Genomic DNA, 25,672 nt, shown 5'->3' with positions numbered 1-25,672 from the left:
TTCATCTCTATCTCCTACAGGTTGTTAGCTAATTGACCTACAATACAGCTTAAACGCTATTTCTAAACACAACATTCGTGTGCGCAATATCAAATTTTGGTTATATTCAGATTTTGATGACACTGAAATTGCTTTGAAAACATTTCTCATGAAACCGACGAAAGCAGTTTTGAAGTTATGATATTATCCCTCCAGTTAGACGATAAAAAGATAGCTCAGTTTGTAGAGCGCTGGTACGTTCAGCCAGAGGTCCCAGGATCAATGCCCAACCCCAGAACAATTTTTCCCTTGAAGTTATTCAAGTCTACTTCACAGGGAGCTTTACCTGAAAAACTAGTCTTGCATAATATATATGTTACTGTAGGTATGTTAACAGAAAACCACAATTTCAAGTCACACAGAGTGTGTGTTCACTCAATGTGGGCCTTTGGTTTCTTGTTAGCCCACTCAAGTTGTGTGGATATAAGGGGAAAAATTGAAACCGTGTCGGGTGGAGTTCCTGGGTAGCTCAGTTGGTAGAGCGCTGATATGTTCAACCAAAAATCCCGGGATCGTTACCCGGTCCCAGAAAAATTTTTCCCTTGAAGTTATTCAAGTCTGCTTCACGGGAAGCTTTACCTGAAAAACTAGACTTGCATAATATATACGTTACTCTAGGTATGTTAACAGTAAACCACAATTTCAAGTCACACAGAGTGTGTGTTCACTCAATGTGGGTCTTTGGTTTCTTGTTAGCCCACTCAAGTTGTTTGGATATAAGGGGAAAAATTGAAACCATGTCGGGTGGAGTTCCTGGGTAGCTCAGTTAGTAGAGCACTGATATGTTCAACCAAAAATCCCGGGATCGTTACCTGGTCCCAGAAAATTTTTTCCCTTGAAGTTATTCAAGTCTGCTTAACAGGAAGCTTTACCTGAAAAACTAGATTTGCAGTGATGATTCCATTCTATTCAGTGTATAATGTAATTAAATGTTTGATTGCAGCTTGTCAGCAGAATGAGCCAGAACACTAGTTTCAATAACACTGCTACTAAACGACCACCAAGTGCAGAAAACCAGTTCCTTTTAAAGGAATCAGCACCTAGAAATGGGTCAACACCAAGAGGGACCAGAAAAAGTAAGATTTTTGTATTTTGTGTGCAATTTGTGTATATTGATTTTTATGCTCGACCATGCCGAAATATAGTAATTATACACCTGGTAGCAGCCCTTTAATGGACCTCATTAAAGTACACCTATTCATTAAAGTTCAGGTGTTCCACCAATCAGAAAACACCATTGTAGCAATATGAAAGCGCAAGTATCGATTATTCTCGGATATGCAATCGAAAGACAACTAGCGAAATGTCACAGAGGCTGGAAATCCAATACTGTCGCAGAAGGTTATGTTCTGTTACTATAATAATTAGCGTTAATTGTAAATAATATTCAAATAAATTCAATTTATCATCTCGTTTTTCAATGTCTAAATCAATTTCAAGATTATATCAAGGTCAATGACATTCGTTTCTCGGAAAAAAAAATCAATACTTTCGCGTCTGCGCACATCTCACAATTTACGAGATATTGCACAAGGTCAGTTCCGCTCCCCAGTCAGATAAGAATAACATGAATACTTATGAATAATTTCAAGTTAGAAATATGGTCGAGTCCACACCTGTGGAGTAACGGTCAGCGCGTCTGGCCGCGAAATCAGGTGGCCCGGGTTCGATTCCCGGTCGGGGCAAGTTACCTGGTTGAGGTTTTTTCCGGGGTTTTTCCTCAACCCAATATGAGCAAATGGTGGGTAACTTTCGGTGTTGGACCCCGGACTCATTTCACCGGCATTATCACCTTCATCTCATTCAGACGCTAAATAACCTAAGATGTTGATAAAGCGTCGTAAAATAACCTACTAAAATAAAACAAAAATATGGTCGAGCATAAAAAGTCGAATGAAACTTGCCTATAATGGTAATTAAGACGCTCGTATGAAAATTATGAAACTTGCACTCGTTTCATAAACATACTCGCGTCTTAATTACTACCATTATAGCTCATTGCATAATGTACTATTATGGAAGATGATAAGGTTTCAAATATCATTTTGAAAAGTGCCAATTAGACGAATGCATCTTGAATGCATTCTGGAATCTGGGGGAAAATCCTCCCCCCCTCCCCGTGGGCCACCTCCTGAATTCATCACTGCTGCAGTATGTGTTAGCAAGTGATAAGTGATAAGGAATTGATTCAAGAACAAATGCTACGTCTGTAATATATGTGAAAATTACTTTAGTGATGAAACAATACAGAAACCATCTGTGTTTATTTTTCTCAGGTTGGCATCTTTATATTTCTTGTTGTTAACCTGGAAAAAAAAAAGCTTGAATAGATGTTGAGAAATTTAAGTCATTGTATACGTACACAAATGAGTTGCACATTTTATTTATTCCCTTACAGTTACGAATTACTATTGGAAAGTTTCTGTTGTACTAGAATTTTATTTCGTCAGGTTTCAGATATTAATAAAGCTGTTTTTAATTCAGATGCAGACTATTACGAAAAACAGCCATTATTTGAAAGGGCAACTGCAGAGCCAGTAAGATTGACGCCAGCATGGGAGGAAACCAATCTCCCGAATGATGAACTCAATTTTAAGGGCGTTACAATGGAGCAAGCTGTTTTGGAGATGAATCCACCCACAGATAGGTATAGATACAGTGTTTCTTTTACCACCTTTTCCAATGGGAAAGAATACATAAGAACTAGTGTTTCATAGTGCTCTCAAGTTTCAAGGCTTGGTTCATTTCAGTAATAAGATACCAGCCGTATAGGAATCTCTGAAGTTTTATGATGGTTCAGAAGGTAGAAGTAATTGCATGAAAGTCGGCCATTCTGGAATTTATATTGGAATACTGAAAAAGCTGAAAAATGACTTTTCTTTCTTCATCTCGACAATAATTTCACTGGAATTCTCTTCTGCCTTTATAATGAATTGCTCACAAGTCTTTGTAATTTATTGCCAAACACTAGAGCTCGGAAGTTCGGCAAAATGCCTTTTTAATTGACTACATGTATTGATAGATTTTCAGTGAATAAATTGTTTTTATGTTGCCAGTCTCTTACACGTTTTTTCCATTTCTCGTGTTTTGCTACTTTTAATTCTTCTGCCTTATTTTGACTTCAATGCCTTTTTTTGCCATTTATAACGAATTTGTGTGTTTAAAAATAAATGTAGGCATGTACTGTTCTCCAACCATGAAATACCGTGAAAGGAATGTGCTTACTATTGCCTCATCTATTGGAACGAAGTAGATAGATAATATTACCGTTATAACGCCAGTTTAAAAACCATGCGCTCTCCTGCATATGTTATTTCCTGTATGAAGAGATTAAAAGACCAGGAGATTAACTGTGATCTAATTTTGTAACTAGGGTAGTATCAATATGTCTGTATCAATGTTATGGTTTGTGCTGTGAGAGCTAGCCAATAGAGATAAGAGTACCCACGTGTGTGACCTTATGACATCAACATTCATTCACAGCATCACCCTCCTTCGTCTCATCCGGCAGAGACTTTCTCGTGGTTGGAGCACAGTAGGCATAATTCGACCCTCACAAGTATTAACATTGTAACTCACTCTCTTCCATTTTTCAGGAGAAGCAAATGAAGTTTTAAAATGATCGTGTAAATCAGTGTATACAGATAGTAACAATGAGATTTTACATACGATTGGGAAGGTTTAGAGCTACAATGAAGTATTGGAAGAAAAAGAAACAATTTAAGACCATATTAACTAGCATAACTCAAAACCATAAAAAATTGAGTTACAATGTTAGTATTTGGGAGGGTCGAATTTTAAATCTGATTATGTTTATTAAATTAATCTCTCAGTATTGAAATAAGTGATATATAAGAATTCTTTAATAAATATATGTTTTGTCTCTTGTTAACAACAGTGTTCTGGCTGTAGAAAAATAAATATAAATTGTCGCAACAATGACAATTAAAAAAATGGTCAGTGACTGTGAACGGGAAATAGGACATTTCCGCAATAATCATATCATATTATATTGTCACTGGCATTCAGCTCAAGTTAAAAAACTAATTTAATTTAGTGTAGCCTAGTACTTTGTATTGTTGTGAAACTTGGACTCTCAATTTGAGAGAGGAACAGAGGTTAAGGGTGTTCGAGAATAATGTCTTCTATCATTTGAAATCTTCTTCTGCCCTAAACTCTTCTTCCGTTCACCATTCTTTCCATTGAACCCTTCAATAGGCAGTTTCTTCTCAGCCGGTGACCCAATAAATTCCTTTTCCTCTTTCTGATCAGCTTCAGCATCATTCTTTCTTCACTCACTAATACAGTTTCATTTTTTAGAAAAACTCATCATGCAAGTTTGCAGTTTTTCTTTGGAATTGTAAATGCAGTAGCTTCCTATTGCTTTCCGCACACCACTTTCTCTCTCGCATTTTTAAAAGATCCCAGGAGGCCCTAGCTTGGAGCATCAAGGGATGCTATTTTTGTGTTATATACATAATTTTCTTCAGCCTTATAACATAAAAAGAAGGATGTTTATACGTGGTTAGGTTTTATATTCATAACAAATTGTCTCTGTAACATGAATTTAAATGATTTTATTATTGTCGTTTTGTGTCAAGTTTTGTGGAACAAAATAACGATGATAATTGAAGCTCTGTTGTGTATGTATTTTGTACTACTAATATTTACATTCATGAAAATAATATATCTGTTCTGGACCAGAAAATCGCAAATTTCCCCAAATGAGCATTGGAGACTAATATTTCTAAACTACAGACTTCAATGCATATTAATGTATATTAATATGCATTGAAGTCTGTTGACCAGTCCTAATTTTCTGTCTAGCTTTACTCTCAAAATTATTTTCTGCTTGCTATAAAATATATTTATTCTTTATCCAGATGTAAGTATTCTTTATGCAGATCTTCCATTTCTAATGTAATAAGCTTACATACTTCAATCTCCTTTTAGGTTACGTCTCGTCTATATCACATTATTACTCCATGGGATAGGGACGTTAATGCCCTGGAACATGTTTATCACTGCTAAAGCCGTAAGTTTGTTTGAAATGAACAGCTGTAGTGATCCATGGTAATGTGTACTTAAATCGTTTTACCACAAATTTGGTCCATGATTTTGACTACTTTTTATTTCATTTGTGTTGTATTTTGGCCCAGGGAAAATACTCTTCTTTTATTTACGGATTTATAGTACTACCATGATTCACTATAGCTTAGCCAAAATGAAGACTTAATGTACTTACATATTTAATTACAGTTAATAATATTTTATTACACTACTTTAAAGGCAAATGGTGAAACATTTTAAGAACCAAGCTTTTAGATTGAGTCAATGTCGTGTAAGTCGAAGTAATCAAGGCTAACATTTTTAATGGAATTTTAAAGGATTCTGACTGCCACACAAATTACGTTTTGGTGATGAAGATTATTCATTCATAAAAACATACATATATCTGTGTTTAGGCCCACACACATATTGATTGATCATTTTGTTTTAATGTAAAATTGTCCTTGTAATAGTACATTATTATTATTATTATTATTATTATTATTATTATTATTATTATTATTATTACTACTACTACTACTACTATTATTATTATTATTATTATTATTATTATTATTATTATTTCATCATCATCATCTTTATCATCATTATTATGGAGAAGCTACGGTAATTACGAAGAGTATCAGTTCTTAAATTTTAAAATGTCATTATTTGTATTCTAGTGTCACTGTGCCCTATGTATTGAGGTTCGATTCTGACGACAGATGCTGAATTTTTAGGTAAAAAAAATAGCAGGGTATTCATGAAATCGCTATAATTGCGTGAAACATTTAAGTGGTTTGAATAATTTCGAGGGAAAAATTGTTCCGGAGCCGGGTATCGAACCCGGGACCTTTGGTTTAACGTACCAACGCTCTACCACTGAGCTACTCGGGAACTCTAACCGACACCGATCCAATTTTTCCCTCTATATCCACAGACCTCAAAGTGGGCTGACAACCGTCAAGCAACCAACTTCGAGTGCACACTAACTCCGTGTGACTTAAATTGTGGTTTTCTGTTAACGAACAGTGACGTGTATTATGCAAATCAAGATTTTCAGGTATAACTCCCTGTAAAGTTGATTTGAATAATTTCGAGGGAAAAATTGTTCCGGAGCCGGGTATCGAACCCGGGACCTTTGATCCAATTGGATCGGTGTCGGTTAGAGTTCCCGAGTAGCTCAGTGGTAGAGCGTTGGTACGTTAAACCAAAGGTCCCGGGTTCGATACCCGGCTCCGGAACAATTTTTCCCTCGAAATTATTCAAATCAACTTTACAGGGAGTTATACCTGAAAATCTTGATTTGCATTTAAGTGGTTGATAATTGTGTGATTTGCTTGTTTTCTAAATTTGGTGTTGTCAATTCAAAGTTGAGGAGTAGTCTTGGTATTGACAAAGTCTCTAAGCTAGCGGTTTTGTATAAATACTTAAAATGTGACTAAAACTGTTTTAAAATATGTTGTAATATATTATACTGACTCAAATTATTGCTACTTTCCAGTTTACAAGTATTGCATTGATTTCTCATTCGTTCTCTTAGGTGTAATAAAAATAGTGAAGCCTAAACATACATATTGCAATCATTTCCAAGTTTCTCGTTCTGAAAATGAAATTAAAACAGGAAATCTGATTTAAATTTAAAAAGTATATTCAAATAAAGATAATTTATTTTCTTTTTACACATTGGTTTGCACTTACGTGTTGTGTGTGTGTGGGTGCGTGCATACTCTTGCACCAAGTTTAATTAGTTTTAGTTATATTTATATTGATTACATGCTTAATAAAGAGTCTGATGTATTTGGGCATTATAATTTTCATCTCTTCCATTCTCTTCCTACAGTACTTTGAAGACTACAAATTAGCTGGGACTCCATATGTTGCAAATTTCCTGCCTTATGTTGCTTTTGCGGCTCAGATTCCCAATCTGTTATTGAATTGGATCAATATCTTCATACCAATGGGTGTTGGGTGAGTTATTTCTATATGTGTGATTATTTAATCCATGTTTACATTTTAGATATGTAAAGGATTTATGCTATGTAATGTTTTTCTTCCAATTTTACTGATATGACTGATATAAACCATTTGTTGTTTCATGTAATAGTGCATCGGTGTCCATTACGTGATTTGCGACTCACTCTGTAGTCACTATGCAACCTGCAATGCAACTTCCCCTCAACCCTTCTACATCCTTGTAAAGCTCGGGTATGCATCACTCCTTGTTTTCTATCACTAGAACACGAATGCAGTGACAGCAGTGAAGCACATCAAAAGTATGTTTATGTTAAAGCCTTTAACCTCTAACAAAAGACTTAATTTAGAGTGGAAAAAAGTTTTTCTATAGTGGTTGCTACAATATAAAATGCTTTATAATATAAGAAATACAGGAAGATTCGATATTTCGCCAGTTCTGTGAAAGACATGTTTGAAATTACATAAATATGTTAGCAGTTCTTCTCATGAATGAAATTTGTGAAATCAAAATGTGGGACCCTCATGAAGCACAGACATCTTTGTGACCAGTTACTGTTGAGAGTGTGCAACATAATTCAATATTGGAGTGTGGATAAGCTTCAGGGCTTCTACCACGTTGTCTTGGTGTTAGTGGCTGACGTTTCGACCGCTGTGTTGTGGTCATCTTCAGAGCAGTTGTTGGATAAGGAAATAGTCTGCGAGCTCGTATATATATATATATATATATATATATATTGTAGATTTTATTAGTTACAACAATGTAATTTATTCGTCACAACAATAATTCCTTTCTACAATTCACCTTAAACGCTCTCGTCAACAATTGGATCTTCACTCAACAAAGTATTCGTTATAGCACTCCACCGACGACAATGACAATTTACTTGGACTATTACGCACAACAATGAACTGTTAATCTTAACTAATATTTACAAAGCACTATTTACAAATCAGAACTACCCGTTCTCAGTTCACAGTTCTTCTATCTCAGTCACTCGAGTTCACAGTATCTCGAACCACAGACCTTCAGAGACAGTTCACTGTACTCGAACTCGGGTCCCTCCAACTGCGGTCCACTGCACTCGAACTCAGGCCTTCGGCTGCTGACGCAGTTGCGGACGCACACTCGAGACGAACTCCGGTACACAAGACTGGCTTCCTTGCTCTGGCTTTCTCACTGACTGAAGAACTGCAAACTGCTGTCGTTCCTTCGCGTCCGTAATTTATAACCACAGCGACGTAGCCTCGAAGGTTCCACGCGTCTCTAGAGATGGCACTCCAGAAAAAGCCAGAGCCCTCTCCTCTCTACCAGCACCAGATGCGCGCGCACTCTCGCTCCACTCTCTCGCCGTGTTGGCCCTTTCCCCTCTTCGCCGCGCGCCATTCCTCCGTGCTCCGCGCGATCTGCTTTCTTGCGGGACGCTGGTCGTGAGTTCGAATCTCACGTCGCTGTCACAATATATATATATATATATATATATATATATATATATATATAGCGTGGCTTTCAGAATCTTCGAGAGAAATCCGCTTCTAGATGCGTCCTTGACTTCCACCCAGTTACAGTAGCTTTTCTCCCCCCTCGCTCTGTACTGTGGCTACAGCTCCTACTGATGCTCGAGTTTCCGTTTTCCTGCGCCTTCCCTCTTGCTAGATGCGCGCACACACTTCTGAGGCAACCAGAACATTCCAGACTGGCGTTACAATATTAATATATGCATTTAAATATGCAAAATAAAAATATATTATATGCATTTAAAAAGGAAAATCTTCGAAATATGCATTTATGCAAAATAAAGTTAGCTTCACTCGAATGTAAAAACAATGATCGGCAAAGACCCACTTTTACTTTTTCAGTGTGCCAAATTAATAAAAACTTGCAATTGCATGAAGTTCTGCGGTCTAGTAATGAATATACAATAATTCCCAATGAATTTTAGCTTACTATTAATCCACCACTGTCCTAGTTACTGCCCCTACTGCACCCCCCTTTCAATCCTTCCTCCCTGGTCGTGTACCTAAGCAGCACTACTCAAGTGAGTCAGCAGCACTATCATGACTTTTGGCCACCCATGTAAGAGTTGAGGAAACCTTTGTGTATCACAGAAACATTTCTATAAATAAGGAAAATAATAAATGTAAAGTAATTTTAGGGATTAATAATGTAAGCCTGTAAAGCATTCTGAAGGACATTTATATCATTAACGGTTGCAGACAGCTAGGGAATATATTGATGAGTTTAAAGGTTTTATGAATAAAATGCTGACATAAATGTTATAATACAATAATATGAAAGTTCTAGTTACTCTGTAAGCAGTATTTAAAAAGTGAACAAGAAATGTTATATATGTAAGTTCATTTTTTCTGAGATAATTTTCATTAACAATTGAATTCTTATTTTTAACATATCAGAGTATAAATTTGTTTTCAAATGTATAAATATGTACATTATTGTATCAATTCTAATATGCGAAACTAAAAGTGGAAAAAAAAAAGAGAGACAGAGATTATTATTAAACAAGGTAGCAGAGTAATGTTTTAGATGTAAAATATTTCAGCATTATTTTTGTTTGCAACTTTCGTTGAATATCTGTTTTATTCCTAGAAGAAATTTCAGCAATAAGTTCACGTGCTGTATTGGAATTCTCTAGTTCAGTAGTATTCAATCTATGGTATGCGTACTCCCAGGAATACACGGATTTGTCTCAAGCAGTACGCATCACACTGACTATATATAAAAATGTTGACATTTATTTTATTACACTTGTTGATAATTACAGCAGTTTACATATTTTATTTTACAATATCAACTCTTGTTTTTTAATATTTTATATAATTCATTATTCTTATTTTATTTATTTATCTAAATGTTAACAGCTCTCTGTATTAACAGGCTGCCACAAAGACAGAGCATATTGTACAAAGGCTTCATTTATACACCGATGGATCCTTGATCTCCAGGGAACAAGGTGCAGGTGCAGGTGTTACGTGCTGACTCTTCTCACTTTATAGATCTCTTGGATTTGGAACAACAAGTTTTGATGGAGAAATCACTGCAATAAGTGAAAGTCTCAGGAATCTTCTCTGCCACATCAATAAATTAAAAAATGCAGTTATATTGTCAGACTCCAAAACAGCTATTCTATCAATAGTCTCTAGACACACACCTTCATCTCAAACAGCAGAAATAAATAAAATGCTCTCTCAACTAATAACACTCAATAAAAGAATTGTATTCCAATGGATACCATCCCATTGTGGAATCCTGGGAAACGAGAATGCGGATGCTTTAGCAAAGAAGGGCAGCACTGCTACTTACAGACCTGTTACTAAATCTACATATTACTCTGTGAAAAGATTTATTAAATCTACATACTTAGACTTCAATAAACAAAATTTGATAACATAATCTCAAGGGAAAAAATGGAACTCTCTGCATCATAATCCACAGCTGATTCCCGATTTCCATGCAAATCGTCTGTAGCTGCATTTAGATTGGCAACAGGCCATGACTGTTTGGCCAAGCATCTGCATAGAATTGGAATATATCAGTGTCCTAACTGTCCATTGTGCAACTCAAATCAAGACATGGATTCAGAACATCTCAAAATCTGTGCGTCAGTGGCTGACCATGACAATATCTTTGAAAAATATTGGAGTGCAAGAGGTCAAATGACTTTATTGTCAAATGCCTGGCATTAGAAAACAACAACAACATGTTTAAGTAGAGTGTCACACAACAATGACAAGAAATGATTGAATAAATAATTACTAATTAATTAATTATTGCATCAGTAACTAATGTATAATAATAATAATAATAATAATAATAATAATAATAATAATAATCACTTATTTTGCATACAGAATCAATTGTAGTCTTTTTTTTTACTTCTTTTATAATATTGTAATGCAGTTTGAGGGTATGCAGATCAAAGAAATGTATTTTGGGGGTACACTAACAGAATACCACTGCTCTATTTTATTCTTACATGCATACTGAGAATAAGAAAATTTATATTCACTAACTTAATAAAATTATTAATTCTGTAAGGTCTGATTGTAAAGTATAACTGTGGAAATTAAAAATTGAAATTTTACATTTGCATGTTTATTTACTTGAATTATTATACACCTTGTAACATGGAAACTGTGATGGATATTATTTTTTATAGAGGGAGCTTAACAACTCGGATAGTATGGAGCATACTAGTCGAGGTTGTAGTATTCATCTTGACAGTGATACTAGCTATGTGTGACTCTTCACAGTGGCCTGAGGTGTTCTTCACGGTCACTATGATCACTGTTGTAATATTAAACAGTAAGTATTCCTCTTTTATAATTAAGAATCAGTCTGTGTTGGTTGGAGGAGGGATTTCTTTTGCCAATTAATTTTCCCTATAGAAACAATTATGTGTTATAGTCTTAGACAGAAAGTTCTTTTGAATAACCTGAACTATTACGTTATATTATTTATTAAAAACGTCGAGCTTTGTCAGTAACTTATATGCTTACATTTGTTTTAGAACTGTCCTAAGTCATTTTGAATGCATGGTAGGGCAATTTTGAGATAATGGATGAAGTGAATGTTCAGCTATGTATATATGCAGTGCATTCTTCATAAAATGAATTCCTTTAACAGACCTATATGTAAGCATTGGGTGATGCAAGGTCATGTGAATGCGATGGATAAGGAAAATGTGTTTCATGGGAAATTATACATTCTCCAAGTGTTCCTGGAGCAAAGTGAGGTCGTATAAGGCTGTGTCAACAACTTGTACCATAACCATGTTAGTCGGTGGTGGCTTGTGAAACATTTCATGAAAGCTATCTGAAATGTGCTTAAAACCTGCGCCATTTGTATATGCAAGCCTGTATAAAAAGAAATAATACTCAACAATAAACACTCCTGTTATCGAACCATAATTGCAGCACTATGAATTAAATGAAATAAGTGTAATTCTTATCAAAGGAAAAATTTCTTCAGAAAAATTAATTATTGTCTACAGAATTACTTTCCTGTTCTTTAGTTTTGATATTCAACTAATTCTGCACTGGCCTTATGTTGCACTCGCTACAGTCTTGGATGCGTTATGCTGACACATATATGAAGGAGCTAACTTCGAGCATCTGTTACAAGGCAAAGCATTTGTGACTCCATGTTTATAGGAACATCCTTTCTCATTTCTTATCCAGGAACACGCACATAAATTTTTTATACATGCACACACGTTGAAGACAGAATGACAGTAATAAATAAGAATATTTAGTCCGTAATTTTGATTATGTAATTTAAATTCTATTTTAGTGGCAAATGGAGTTTACCAGAACACTGTGTACGGAATGGCAGCAAAGTTGCCTTTCAAATATACGGGAGCTGTTATCCTTGGTGCTGTAAGTACAGATACTAAAATTTTGTACTTTGTGTGTCAGTGGTGGCATTTATGTAAGAAAGTGGTTTATTATTTATCATTTTCTCTACTTTCTCCATTGAGAGAGAGGGAGGGAGGAGAGAGAGAGGGGGGGAAGAGAGGGGAGGTGGAGGGAAAGGGGGAGTGTGGGGGAGGGACAGGGAGACAGGGAGGTGGAGAGAGGGGGAGTGAGAGAGAGAGACAGAGGGTGGAGGGAGAGATAGATAGGGAATGGGAGAGAGAGAGATCTCTCTCTGCAGCTGAAGAAATATCAGTTACAGTACAGTTAAAATGAAGCATTTGGTGATTTCTTGTGTCTAGAAAATTACTTCGAAAATAATTGTGTGTCTTCGTTTTTTATTGTATCATATTCTTAATACATTTTACTTTGCTGTCATGAAAGTTATGGAGAAGATACTGTACTCTGTTTTATTTTTTTCTTTATCCTTATTTAACCTCCTTTCTGGGACTTACAAGCCAGTGCCTGTAGAGGAGAGATAATTCTTTGGAGCACACTCGAGACATGTACAATGGAGGAACTTCCCTGGTCGGGGATCAGCTCAACACAGGAACTCCCTCCTAAAGGAAACACTAACTGTACAACAAACGTAAATGGGTTAAATGGAAAGAAAATTCTAATTTGGCATTCATCTTTGCGAGTGGAGAAAATCCCTTGAAAAAACACTCAGCAGATTGGCTGGCCTCGGGATTTGAACCTGGGCCTCTCGAATGTGAATCGAAAACAATACCACCTTGACCACCCTTCTTGGTCAATTTCGTTTTTTACGAGATATTCTGATACAAATATTCTTAATATAATTGTAATTTATTTTTATACGTAGTTGCTAGTTACTTACTGCCTTCTTGGTATATGGTTAGCTTGCCTGACTATGAACCGAGAGGTCCCAGGTTCGATTCTCGGATATCTCTAAGAAATTTTAAGGATATTAAATTCGGTGGAGGGAACCATAACAGATGGCGAACTCCTGTTAAAGAAAAGTCGATTAATGGCATCTGTGGGGACGTGCAGCATTGTTCATGCAGGACCCCTATTCCATTTGGTAGTTACTCAGTTCACTACTAGATGGCAGTTGTTTGGCTCGGCCCTGCTCTTGTGTGGCTGTTGCACCATGGAGTTTAGTTAAGTTGTTAGTTACCTAAATGTGTCACATCATGATGGATCTGTATTCTGGAGAAATGGTACTCTGCAGTAGAAGCATATAATTATCACCTTTTCTGTGAGAGATGTGTGTGCTAGAATAACGTGATGATGGCAGGTAAAGATTTTATGTTAAGTCAATTTTAATGGTAGACATTGTAGTAACTTTTTTTTGTACTTATAAATATATTATCTATTCTGCTTATTTGTGCTTTCAGAATATTAGTGGAACATTTACTGCAATAATCAATGTTGTGTCCAAATTTATGTCTCCGAATGAAAGGACTGCTGCTATCTACTACTTTATCACAGCACTGTTCATTCTCTTAGCATGTTTCGACACTTACTTTGCTCTACCACTGAATGTAAGTATTATTAAATATTATTCTGTCATTCACATATATTTTGTGTTTGTAAACTTAATGTAGCAATATATTCTGTTTATCATGTGTCCCATTTTTAGAAATTACAAATAATTGTCTTCCAAAAATAGTAGGTGATGTTAAATTGTGCAATTTCACAGAATGTAAAATTTTGTCTAACCTAAATTGAGATTATGTTTAAACAAATATGCTTTGCAATCAATAGCCTTGTAGAAAGCAGACTTTTTATTAAGTATTTTAACTGTATGAGCTGCTTTTCATATTCTACATTCTTAGAATGGAAGAAAAGACCTGAAGGAAAAGTCATTTATTGATACTTCATATAAAAGTACAGTAAAATCCCTTGTATCCGGCACCAAATAACCAGCAATACCAAAACAACGGCACTTTTGCTGAGCCAAAAAAAATGTTTAAATCTCTCACATTGCCACAGTCTGGGCCGTCTGTTTTGCTACATTATTAAGTTCGCGCGAACTTTAATTTTTAGTGAATATTCGAACCTAAAATTAGTGCAGTATTTGTGTTGTGTGATGTGTTTTAATAAAGAAAATCCACACGATTTTTATGTTTATGTTTATTTAATTATGTTCGGGCCGTCAGTTTTGCCACATTAGGAAGTTCTCATTTTCAGTGAATAATCAAACCTAAAATTAGTCGTATTATTTGTGTTGTGTGATGTGTTTTAATAAAGAAAATCCACACAGGGGTTTTTTTTTATGTTCAGCCGTCAGTGTTGCCACATTAGGAAGTTTGCACGAACTTTAATTTTCAGTGAATATTTGAACCTAAAATTAGTGTATTTTTTGTGTTGTGTGATGTGTTTTAATAATGAAAATCCACATAATTTTTTTTCATTTAGTTACGTTCAGCCGTCAGTGTTGCCACATTAGAAGTTCGCACGAACCTTACTTATCAGTGAATATTTGAACCTAAAATTAGTGTATTACTTGTGTTGTGTGTTGTGTTTTAATAAAGAAAATCCATACAGGTTTTTTTTTTCAGCTGTCAGTGTTGCCACATTAGAAGTTCGTACGAACTTTAATTTTCAGTGAATATTTGAACCTAAAATTAGTGTATTATGTGTGTTGTGTGATATGTTTTAATAATGAAAATCCACACAGTTTTTATGCTTATTCAGCTATGAGCAAGTGATAGAGAAATAAGCTTCACATGGCTGCAGTTTCAACATTTGGCACCATGAAATACGAACTTTTTTTTTTTTTGTATATATGGATCATATGCGGAGACTAAGAGGAAAGCAGAAAATAGGAAAGATTGGAAAATGCTGGGTTTGCAGTGAAAGACCTGCCCATGGGCAGAATACTTGTATATGTTTGTATATACCAGTATTTATTCAATTATCCGGCAAAATCTCGTATCCGGAACTAGCCTGGTCCCTTTGGTGCCAGATAGGAGAGATTCTACTGTATTGGGAATTTGACTGTACTTGTTACACATATGCAGTGGAGCTTCGGTTATTGTCGTCAATTTGTTCCACAAAGTTGTGTTGGTTATCAGAATGACAGTAATGGAATCCTCACTTGGTTCACTATCCATAACATATCACAAAACACAAATTAAAGGAGCTTGTGTGAGCTTTTACTGGGAGACTAGATGGAAAAATGACGTTTCTGTCAACTCCAGCTATTTGCTACTAAATAAATAAATGTTTAACGACAGTTTGTTCCTGAAATAAAAATTTAACCATATATGAACAGTTTCCTTTAGGGTATAACTTTCGACATAATTATGAATTACTAGAAATATCATCCCGTAACAACTATCACATGATATATTATTACAGTGTACCGAAGTACATATGATATTTCCGTGCAGAAATTCTGCGTCATCATATGATGAAGGATGAGTGGAACGGAGAAAAATTCTCTCCGGCATCGGGACTTGAACCTGGGTTTTCAGCTGTACGTGCTGATGCTCTATCCACTAAGCCACACCGGATTTCCATCCCAATGTCAGATTGAATCTTCTCAGTTTAAGTTCTACCTCTTGGGTTCCCTCTAATGGCCTCCCCTCATGCACTGTGTCATAGGTGTATGACAGTGGCACAATGTCCACACATGTGCAGAGGTGCACTCGTTATGAGTGACTATGACACAGTGCATGAGGGTAGGCCACTAGAGGGAACCCAAGAGGTGGAACTTAAACTGAGAAGATTCAATCCGACATCGGGATGGGAATCCGATGTGGCTTAGTGGATAGAGCATCAGCACGTACAGCTGAAAACCCGGGTTCAAGTCCCGGTGCGGGAGAGAATTTTTCTCCATTCCACTCATCCTTCATTATCACATGAGTTTATTTTAATAAAAATTATTAAATCCTTTTACATCTATTGTAGTTCTGCAAAAGAAAATCTTAATAATTGCTGTAAAATCTTATTAACACTTAATTGCGTGTTTCCTTTAGATGACATGTTTACAGACTTCGTCATTGAAACTAATAGTGAACACGTTCTTAGATATTTATATTTTATTTTTATGTGATAAGTCATTGGATTGATATCATGTAAAAATAAAATATGTTGTTGTTGTTGTTTTCTAATGCCAGGCGTTTGACAATAAAGTCATTTGACCTCTTGCACTACAATATTTTTCAAAGATATTATCATGACTAGCCACTGAAGCACAGATTTTGAGGTGTTCCGAATCCATTTCTTGTTTGAGTTGCACAATGGGCAGTTAGGGGACTGATATATTCCAATTCTATGCAGGTGTTTGGCCAAATAATCATGGCCTGTTGCCAATCTAAATGCAGCCACAGACGATTTTCGTGGTAAATCGGGAATTAACTGTGGATTTTGATGCAGAGAGTTCCATTTTTTCCCTTGGGATTGAGTTATCAAATTTTGTTTGTTGAAGTCTAAGTATGTAGATTTAATAAATCTCTTCACAGAGTAATACGTAGATTTAGTAACAGGTCTGTAAGTAGCAGTGCTGCCCTTCTTTGCTAAAGCATCCGCATTCTCGTTTCCCAGGATCCCACAATGGGATGGTATCCATTGGAATACAATTCTTTTATTGAGTGAATTGAAAAATAAAATATAAATCCTATTCAACGTCTTATCTGACTTAGAATGAATTTTAAAGTAATGTTCTTAGATGCCTATAACACAAAGACATTGGGCTACAGAATATCGTAATAACGTGCAGAAACAAGAAACTTGTAACCATAAAAGAGATTTACATTATGATGACTACAGACAGTAAAACTAATGTGCAGTGTACATCACTGAGATACAATAGCAGAAGTATACTGGTGCATGAATACAGACCCAGGAACAAAATTTTGGTCACTTGAATTTTTCAAATTCCAATTATGACATACTGCGCATGGTCAGTAAGCGCTTGGATCTGAGCATGCGCAATATGTTATAACTGGAACTTGGAAAATTCAAGGTGACCCAAATTTTGTTTCTAAGTCTGTACATGATCCAACTAAAATGTTGATTAGTATTTTGACGACAATCGAATTTAATGGTATTAGATATGAACCATGGTTAATAGAAATGACAATAGTTCAAGATGATAATCGAAACTCCACTGTACTTTGAAAAAATATGGTAAGGGTACGATTTTTAGTACTACTTTTTCAAAAGTAAGTGGATTCTTTGAAATGTGACGAGTTATGTTTTAATTTGTTGCAGAGATTTTACAGATATCATGAATTGATATATGAAAAGGAACAACAAGCGAAAAGAAAACAAAATTTAGGTGCAGTAACTTATACACCATTTTGCACCATCTTGAAACAATGCCTCCCTCAGTGCTTTAACGTGTTCTTTGTGTTTTTTGTAACACTCACCATTTTTCCTGCTGTTCACTCAGGTTAGTTTTGTTTATCAATGGCATTATCTAAACATTAATTTAGGCTGATGTGCTGTTATTGAAAGTACAATTTTTAAATATATGTTGTTATATGTATGTGGTTTCCATGTACTGTAATTATTAATGGTGAGTATAATGAAATTAACTTGCCCATTACATGGAAAAGTGTATTGGGAAAACTCTTAGTTTTTGTACTATGTTATTGAAGCAGAATCAGCAACATTTCTCAGCTATATATCAGCTCAGTCACCTGGAAAAACATGGAAAGGGAGACTTATCTGTTAAATTCGTTACTAATAGCTGTCTTTCAGAACTGCAGCCGGTTGATTGGCCTCGGGCCTTCATAAACTTTTGTGCAATGGTTTGCTTGCTTAGAAAAATTCCCAGCCTTTTTGATGTTTGAAACAGTGCATAGCTCTGAAACTCTGCAGGGTTTTACCTCTGTGGTAACTCTTTCATAATTTGTTCAGTTACATCATATTGTGTTACAAAATGTTTTACTATTTCTAAAGCAGTAACAGCACCACTAAAGAACATAAGATTGTTGGAGGCAAGAAAGGGCAGCTTCGAATTTAAAAGTGGGTCACATCTTGACAATGAACATGTGCTATATTTTCGCGTTCTCACATTTTTACTGCCAACCTAATTTCGAACAAAATTGATTTAGAACGTATATAAGTCATTCCATGTTAAATCGCATATTGTTGAAATCAAATTTACACATTCCATGAATGGAAAAATGAAACATGTCTCCCTTTTGAATATTTTGACAACTAGAAAGCACTAAAGTTCCTGAGATATTTGTAGTTAATTCTGAATATTTCCGGTATTAATTGTCAGAGATTTACGATCTTTGGCTCATTTTGAAGGTTAAAATACGTACTTTGTTCACACATAAAAGAAAATACAATTCTTTAAATATTTAAAATTTTTACAAAATACTTAGTTTATAAACATTATTTTCAGTGCTAGAAATTAGCTTTAAAATTCCAAGAAAATTCCACAACTACCTCGAAGATATTTATACAATCCTAGAAGAAAAACAAAATGGTATTCCTAATAGGTATTGAGAAATTAGATAAGTTACCAAGTCATGCATCATAAATTGGTTGGCTGATTCACAATACTATCGCTACATTTTGGTGTGGTGTCTTGCCACAATGTGTACAAGTCAAAGTTATGGATGCATAGATAAGTCAATGAATACTTTATACTTTACCTTTACCTACCACATTCATCACTTAATTTTACATGAATTCAACATGCTACTTTATATTTAATTAACATTATAATAATTCGTTAAAATATTGAGTTTTTAATAGAAACAGTCACTACTTTTTACAGCACATTTCTTTCAAAATTAAATACTTATTAGTCAAATAATTTTAAATATACACAACTCTCCCCTTGCTTTGAAATTAATAGCTTTTTTTTTATTATGGCCTGCGTTATTGATACCGTAACAAAAAAGTGTAGTTGCAAAGTGCCTCGTACCACTTTTGCTTGTTTTTTTACGATGCTATATCAACTACTAGGTTATTTTTATTTAGCATCGATGGGATTGGTCATAGCAAAATTATATTTGGCGAGATGAGGCGCAGATTTGTCATAGATTATCTGACATCCGCCTTACTTTGGGGAAAACCTCGGAAAAAACCCAGCCAGGTAATCAGCCCAAGTGGGAATTGAACCTATGCCCGAGTGCAACTCCCGATTGATAGGCAAGTGCCTCAGTTGACTGAGTTCCACCGGTGGCTTTTGCTTGTTGGTACCCGACTGAGAAACCTTACTATTTTACATATGCACACAATGCTATACTTTGAAAGTCTTAGGTCATCTAAATACAATTGCTGATGTTGAAGTGTCGAGGGGACATGACATGTTTCTGAAACTAGAAGTTATCTGTTTATTTATAGTAACACCGCACCACTGATAATGCACCTTTCGTTGAGAAGTAGCCTCCTCATCATTCCCTCTTGCTCCGACTAGCACAGGTTTCACTCAATCCAAGCATTCTGCCCCAAATATCCCATCGGAAAATTATTTATAAGTTACTTCTTATTCTAATACCATTCTGATACCAGTGCAATTCTACGTAAAACATTTAAAAAAATATAATGATATTTTTTCCCCTCTTTTAGAAATTAATTCCTGCTATATAAAAACATATTTTAAAAATAAAGGGCCCATTTTATGTTTTGATTGAAACTTACAAAATAATATATAATAGGTTAATCCAATTCTTGTACTTTAAAATTGTAGAAAAACGAAATGTCTACGATTTATAGAATCTTAAATTTTTATATGAAGTTGCACAAAAATTTACTGAAAAAATAATATTTAATAAATGACTAAATAATTGTGTCCACCCAAAGACAAAAATACTGAATGGTTATTTAATTTCATCTAGGGAAAGCATAAAAAAAATTGGAGCAAATACTAAATTTTCATGTTTCGTAGGTGTATGGTTTGATATGGAATGATTCATATATGAAGTTTCATATCTGCTGGGAGTTTAAAATATGATCGTATAAGTGTAAAAACATATAAACGAAAAGCGTATAACCAAAATAATTAACAAGAAAAGTATAGGAATTTTGCAAGGATTTTAGAAAAAAATATATAAGTGCAAAACGTGTTTTACTGTAATAACTTTTTTTTAAGTATGCTAAACAAAAAAAAAAAAAAAAAAAAAAAAACATATACATAGTTACATGAAGTTAGTTTGTCTAGTCATTATTATTACTATCATTATTATTATTATTATTATTATTATTATTATTATTATTATTATTATTATCATTATTACTATTACTATTATTATCATTATTTCATATTACAGAAATACAGATGACAGACGAAAATTTCTTCACTGGAGTTCGTTATTACAGTGATGTGACTTGTTTCCTAACATTTAATATTGGTGCCATGCTTGGAAGCACTTTGGCTACGTGGATAACATGGGTAAGTAGACTATGTAAGGACAGGAACTACTGAACTGTTTAAAAATTTTCAGAATAGCAATCATTGAAACATATTGCAGCAGGGACAGTAGTTTTTGGTCAGTTGTAAGACATGCAAAATAGCATAATGGATTGTGGTGATTCTAATGTTTGGAATAGTTTTCATTTGAGTGCTAAAAATTGTTGCATATTATTTCTTTTGCAGACTTGTGACGCAATATGCAATCATTTTTTTAGCACTGTACTATTTGGTAGCTGTATGCAATATTATTTATTATATATAATATGACAACAGGGAACACCACTGTTAAAAAACAACCATTTCTGCTGTAGATAATGGCAATAATAGCCTGTCTAGGACTAATGAAGCAAAATATCTTGGGAGTTATTTTTTGTGATAAATTATCATGAAAGAACCACACAGATAATATTACAGATAAAGGAACAAGAAGATTTTCACTTCTAAAAAGACTGACAGGAAAACAGTGGGGATACATGAAAGAAACTCTCAATGCAACATACAAAATGTATGTCGAACCAGTTATCCATATTGTGGAGAAGCATTGATAACATCAAAAACTATTTCGATAAACTCAATTTATTTCAAAATCAGATCCTAAGATGGTAATAAACTGTATTATATAATCTTCATTCCCTAGATGAAGATTCTGCATGTCAACAAACATAACCTAATGCAAAATCCTTCCATGCCCCTGCAGAAAAATGCATTGACATGTGTAGAGCAATAATACATGATGTGTCATGGAAGATACATTGATATGCCTAATTATTTTAAATTAACAACCCAACATAAAGCATTGAATGTATCCAGGATTTGTACAAGAATATACAGTGTGTTAGAAAACTCTCTCCACAGTGAGTAGAATGCTCAGAAATCCGCTAAGTATGAAAAACGGATAGTAGCACTGGCAGCTGTCTGGGCACTCACAGACTGAGGCCCACTGACCTTCACTAAGGATTACCAACCAACATTCCAAGCATCAGAGGTAAGCGAGCTTTGTTTTCTACACTGCGGAGGGAGTTTTCTATTACACTGTGCTTAACATTATGAAGTGTTCATGTCAGGTAATGCACAGCTTCTGAAGGCTTTTTAAAACACATAGCATCGATACTGTATTCGTCACAGTACAAGAAGCATACAGAACTACAGATTGACCAACATTCCCATCTCTTGTGTTTCAATTATGTTGTGAGTGGGACACAGCCAGGTTCATGTTTGACCTCACCTAAAAATTACAGTCTTTCTTGACAGTCTATTAATTTTTTCAACTGATTCGTATATTGTATTTCCTTTACAGGTATCTCACCACAATTTATTTGTCACAGTTAAAATTCGGCACAGATTTACAATTCGTAACAATTACCATACATCCCATAATTACAATTAGTAACAATTACGATTCGTCACAAAATTACAATTCGTCACACAATTACAATTTGCAAGAATTACGATTCATAACACTTATATCGGGTTGACAGGAATTCGTAAAAATTTTGCCATATGCCATAGAGTATCAGATTATTTATCTTACATAATGTATTTTTAAGTTTTTCGTTTCACAATAATGTATTGTATTTTTATAGTTTCTACAACTTTTCAAATCGGAAAGATTTTCACTACTTCTTCCACTGTAAGATCGCAGTACTTTCAAAATTATGAGTGATAAAATTAAATACATACAAACCGAAAGAAAACACCATAAAATTAAATATAATGATTTCATGTTTACCAAACATAGAACCGTCAAAAGTGGGGTAGTGTGGTGTTGTGGTTTACATGGTGAGTGTAACTCATTGCTAACAATAATGCACAATGGGACCAAAATCATAAAGAGTCCTTCAGATCGTTCCAGTCATACTGCTGATAGGGAAAGAATCAGGCAAAAGAGTGTCTATGAAGGAAACAGGAAGTATTTCCAGAGAACCTGTTTCCTCCATTCTTCAAAATAAATTGCAGAGAATGTCAATTGAAGGAAATGTCAAACTATGTTCAGTTTCACCAATTTAAATTATGAAATTATGATCAATGAATCACATGTGATCAATTCAAATTGTTGCCAATAAATCACCTGTGACAAATACACACGTGACGAATATGACTCTATTACGAATTAAGTGTGACCAGTTGTAATGATGAAAAAATTGTGATGCATTCCCCTAAATCCTCCTCTTCGTGTTAGAAAAACAGCACATTTCCTATTAACTTTTTCGAAAATATGTAACAAGTTGTGTTTTCAGACTAGGAACTAATTAACATCACATTCTGGGTGCTATAAAGATGTTCTTTGTCCTGCAGTCAATTGACATTTGTTTACATGTGGAGTATTCTTGTATGGAATGAAGATTATACATTTTGTTGGGATACCATGTAATGAAAAAGTGTGTGTTATTTTCACGACATCTTATTTTCTTTTTACAGCCAAGTCCGAAGTACCTTGTGTTGCCTGTTGTATTACGAGTGTTATTCATCCCATTTTTCCTGGTGTGCAATTATCGACCAGAGGGTACCAGATATATTTCTGTATTTATAAACAGTGACTGGGGATACTGGATAGGAGCAGTTTTTATGGCTTTATCAAGTGGTTACTTCAGTTCAGTTGCCATGATGTATTGTCCAAGGTAAGAGTAACATCGTAGTTTAATTTTACGAGGCGCATCCAGAAAGTAAGTTTCTTGATTTTTTCCCCTTGAAAGTAAACGTAATCAGCCGTGTCAATTGCACATGCGTAACAGATCTATGACGTATCAATCATATGCCAGCCGGAAAGGTCCCGCCTGGTGCCAGTAGCGTGGCAGCAGTGGTCCGAAATGGAAGCTCTTATTCCTTCTCCCGCCGCCTGCGAGGTTCGGTCGGTGATAAAGTTCTTTAATGCACAAAGCATTGCGCCAATTGAAATTCATCGGCAGCTCTGTCAAGTCTATGGGCCGAACATCATGAGTAAGCAGATGGTCCGTCGCTGGTGTAGGCAGTTTTCCGAAGATCGTCAAAGTGTCCATGATGAAGAGCGCAGTGGGCGACCATCCCTCATCAATGATGATCGTGTTGAGCTGGTGCAGCAGTGCATCATGGAGAACCGTCGCTTCACGATTACGGGCTGAGCAGCCATTTTCCGCAGATATCGCGATCCTTGTTGCATGAGATGTCACTAAGCACCTGCTGTTCAAAAAAGTGTGTGCCAGGTGGGTGCTGAAAAACCTGACACCCGAACACAAACTGTAACGTTTAGGAGCAGCACTGACATTTCTGCAACGGTATCACGATGACGGCGACGAGTTCCTCGACAGGATCGTGACAGGCGATGAGACTTGGATTTCGCACTTCACCCCGGAAACCAAGCAGCAGTCAATGCATTGGCGGCATAGTGGATCTCCGGTCAGGACGAAATTCACACAGACGCTGTCGGTACGGAAAGTGTTGTGCACGGTGTTCTGGGACAGGAAGGGCATTCTGCTCATTGACTTCCTTCCAAGAGGTGAAACAGTGAAGGCTGACCGTTACTGTGAAACACTGGGAAAATTGTGACGTGCCATTCAAAACAAGAGGCGTGGAATGCTTACTGCAGGTGTTGTACTCCTCCATGACAATGCTCGTCCACATACGGCTCGGTGCACAGCAGCTGTTTTGACGGAATTTGGCTGGGAGTTGTTTGATCCCCCACCCTACAGTCCTGATCTTGCTCATAGCGATTTTCACGTTTTCTTGCACCTCAAGAAATTCCTGTCCTCCGGTGAGCGTTTTGGCAACGACGAAGAGCTGAAGACGTCTGTCACACGCTGGTTCCATTCACAGGCGGCAGAGTTCTACGACAGGGGGATACAAAAGTTGATCCCACGATACGACAAGTGTCTCAATTCTGATGGTGGCTATGTTGAAAAATAGCTGAAACATTGCTGTACCTGTTGCCAATAAATGTTTTCCTGAGAGTGTGTGTTCTTTTTTTTTTTAAAAAAATAGGGAAACTTACTTTCTGGATGCGCCTCGTATTTGTGTCACAATGAAGATTGCTTTTTTATGTCAGTTATGTCAGAATTTGATATTACATTATTTCTTGCATAAAAATTAGTTTTCATGTGTGAAAAGTATCTTTTGCAAGAAACCTTCTTTCTGATTTTAACTAGAATGTCTTCCTGCTGAAGTTCTGCTCTGTGTCGAAGATTTAATTTCAATATTAAATCAGTTTCTTGTTGTTACAGATCTGTTGAACCTCAGTATGCATCTACAGCAGGAATGTTCGGTGCTGCCTCACTTATTACTGGGATCTTTGGTGGCATTTTGTTCACATTACTGATGCCATGGTTTGTTACAACAACTTTATGGGACCTTTTATAGAATCTCCCATCTGCTCAAATAGTTCACCTCTACAGTTGGGATATACAATTTATATCCAAAGCTATATATAAGTAGTGTGAATCAGAGGTGTGCAATTTTATTTCGTCAGATGCATTTTATTTGTAGAGTTGTACAGATTGAGTGATATGCAAAGCATAATGTCTCAATGCTTTCAATCTAAGGTTTTTAATATTTGTGTAATATTTTATTAACATGATAAATTAATCATTTTAATTAAGAAAGTTATTTAATTATATTAATTCTTTTTCCTGTCTTTGATAAAGTTTTAATGTTCCCATTTCTTATTCCTTAACCCCTTTCTCATACTTTTTTTTTTTTTACTTTTTTGTTACCCTTCCTACATTTTGATTTATTTTTGATCTTGTAAAAGCTGAAAAGTTTGTATGACAAAACTTCGTTCTATTCTAAGGAATATGGCACAGAAAAAAAAGTGACATTTATCTAGAATAGTGACGTTCATTGGTCAAAATTGTATTT

General features: G+C 35.3%; 1 protein-coding gene across 2 annotated transcripts in view; it reads left to right on the top strand.

The window, feature by feature from the left end:
- Ent2 (Equilibrative nucleoside transporter 2) overlaps positions 1-25,448 on the top strand; it is an 80,367-nt gene extending 54,919 nt beyond the window's left edge. For both annotated transcript variants that reach the window (XM_069822943.1, XM_069822944.1), the window contains exons 2-12: positions 983-1,115; positions 2,524-2,686; positions 4,993-5,074; positions 6,932-7,059; positions 11,241-11,386; positions 12,374-12,459; positions 13,854-14,000; positions 17,680-17,860; positions 20,703-20,824; positions 23,264-23,463; positions 25,039-25,448. In XM_069822943.1, the coding sequence (XP_069679044.1) occupies positions 983-1,115; positions 2,524-2,686; positions 4,993-5,074; positions 6,932-7,059; positions 11,241-11,386; positions 12,374-12,459; positions 13,854-14,000; positions 17,680-17,860; positions 20,703-20,824; positions 23,264-23,463; positions 25,039-25,174 (1,524 nt within the window). In that variant the 3' untranslated portion in view covers positions 25,175-25,448. The remainder of the gene's footprint in view (positions 1-982; positions 1,116-2,523; positions 2,687-4,992; positions 5,075-6,931; positions 7,060-11,240; positions 11,387-12,373; positions 12,460-13,853; positions 14,001-17,679; positions 17,861-20,702; positions 20,825-23,263; positions 23,464-25,038) is intronic.
- The last annotated feature ends 224 nt before the right edge of the window (positions 25,449-25,672 follow it).

Source organism: Periplaneta americana, chromosome 4, assembly GCF_040183065.1.
Source record: "Periplaneta americana isolate PAMFEO1 chromosome 4, P.americana_PAMFEO1_priV1, whole genome shotgun sequence".
In the NCBI taxonomy this organism is placed as follows: domain Eukaryota; kingdom Metazoa; phylum Arthropoda; class Insecta; order Blattodea; family Blattidae; genus Periplaneta; species Periplaneta americana.
Note: the sequence above shows the minus strand (reverse complement) of the source record. Positions and strands in the feature narration are given on the sequence as shown.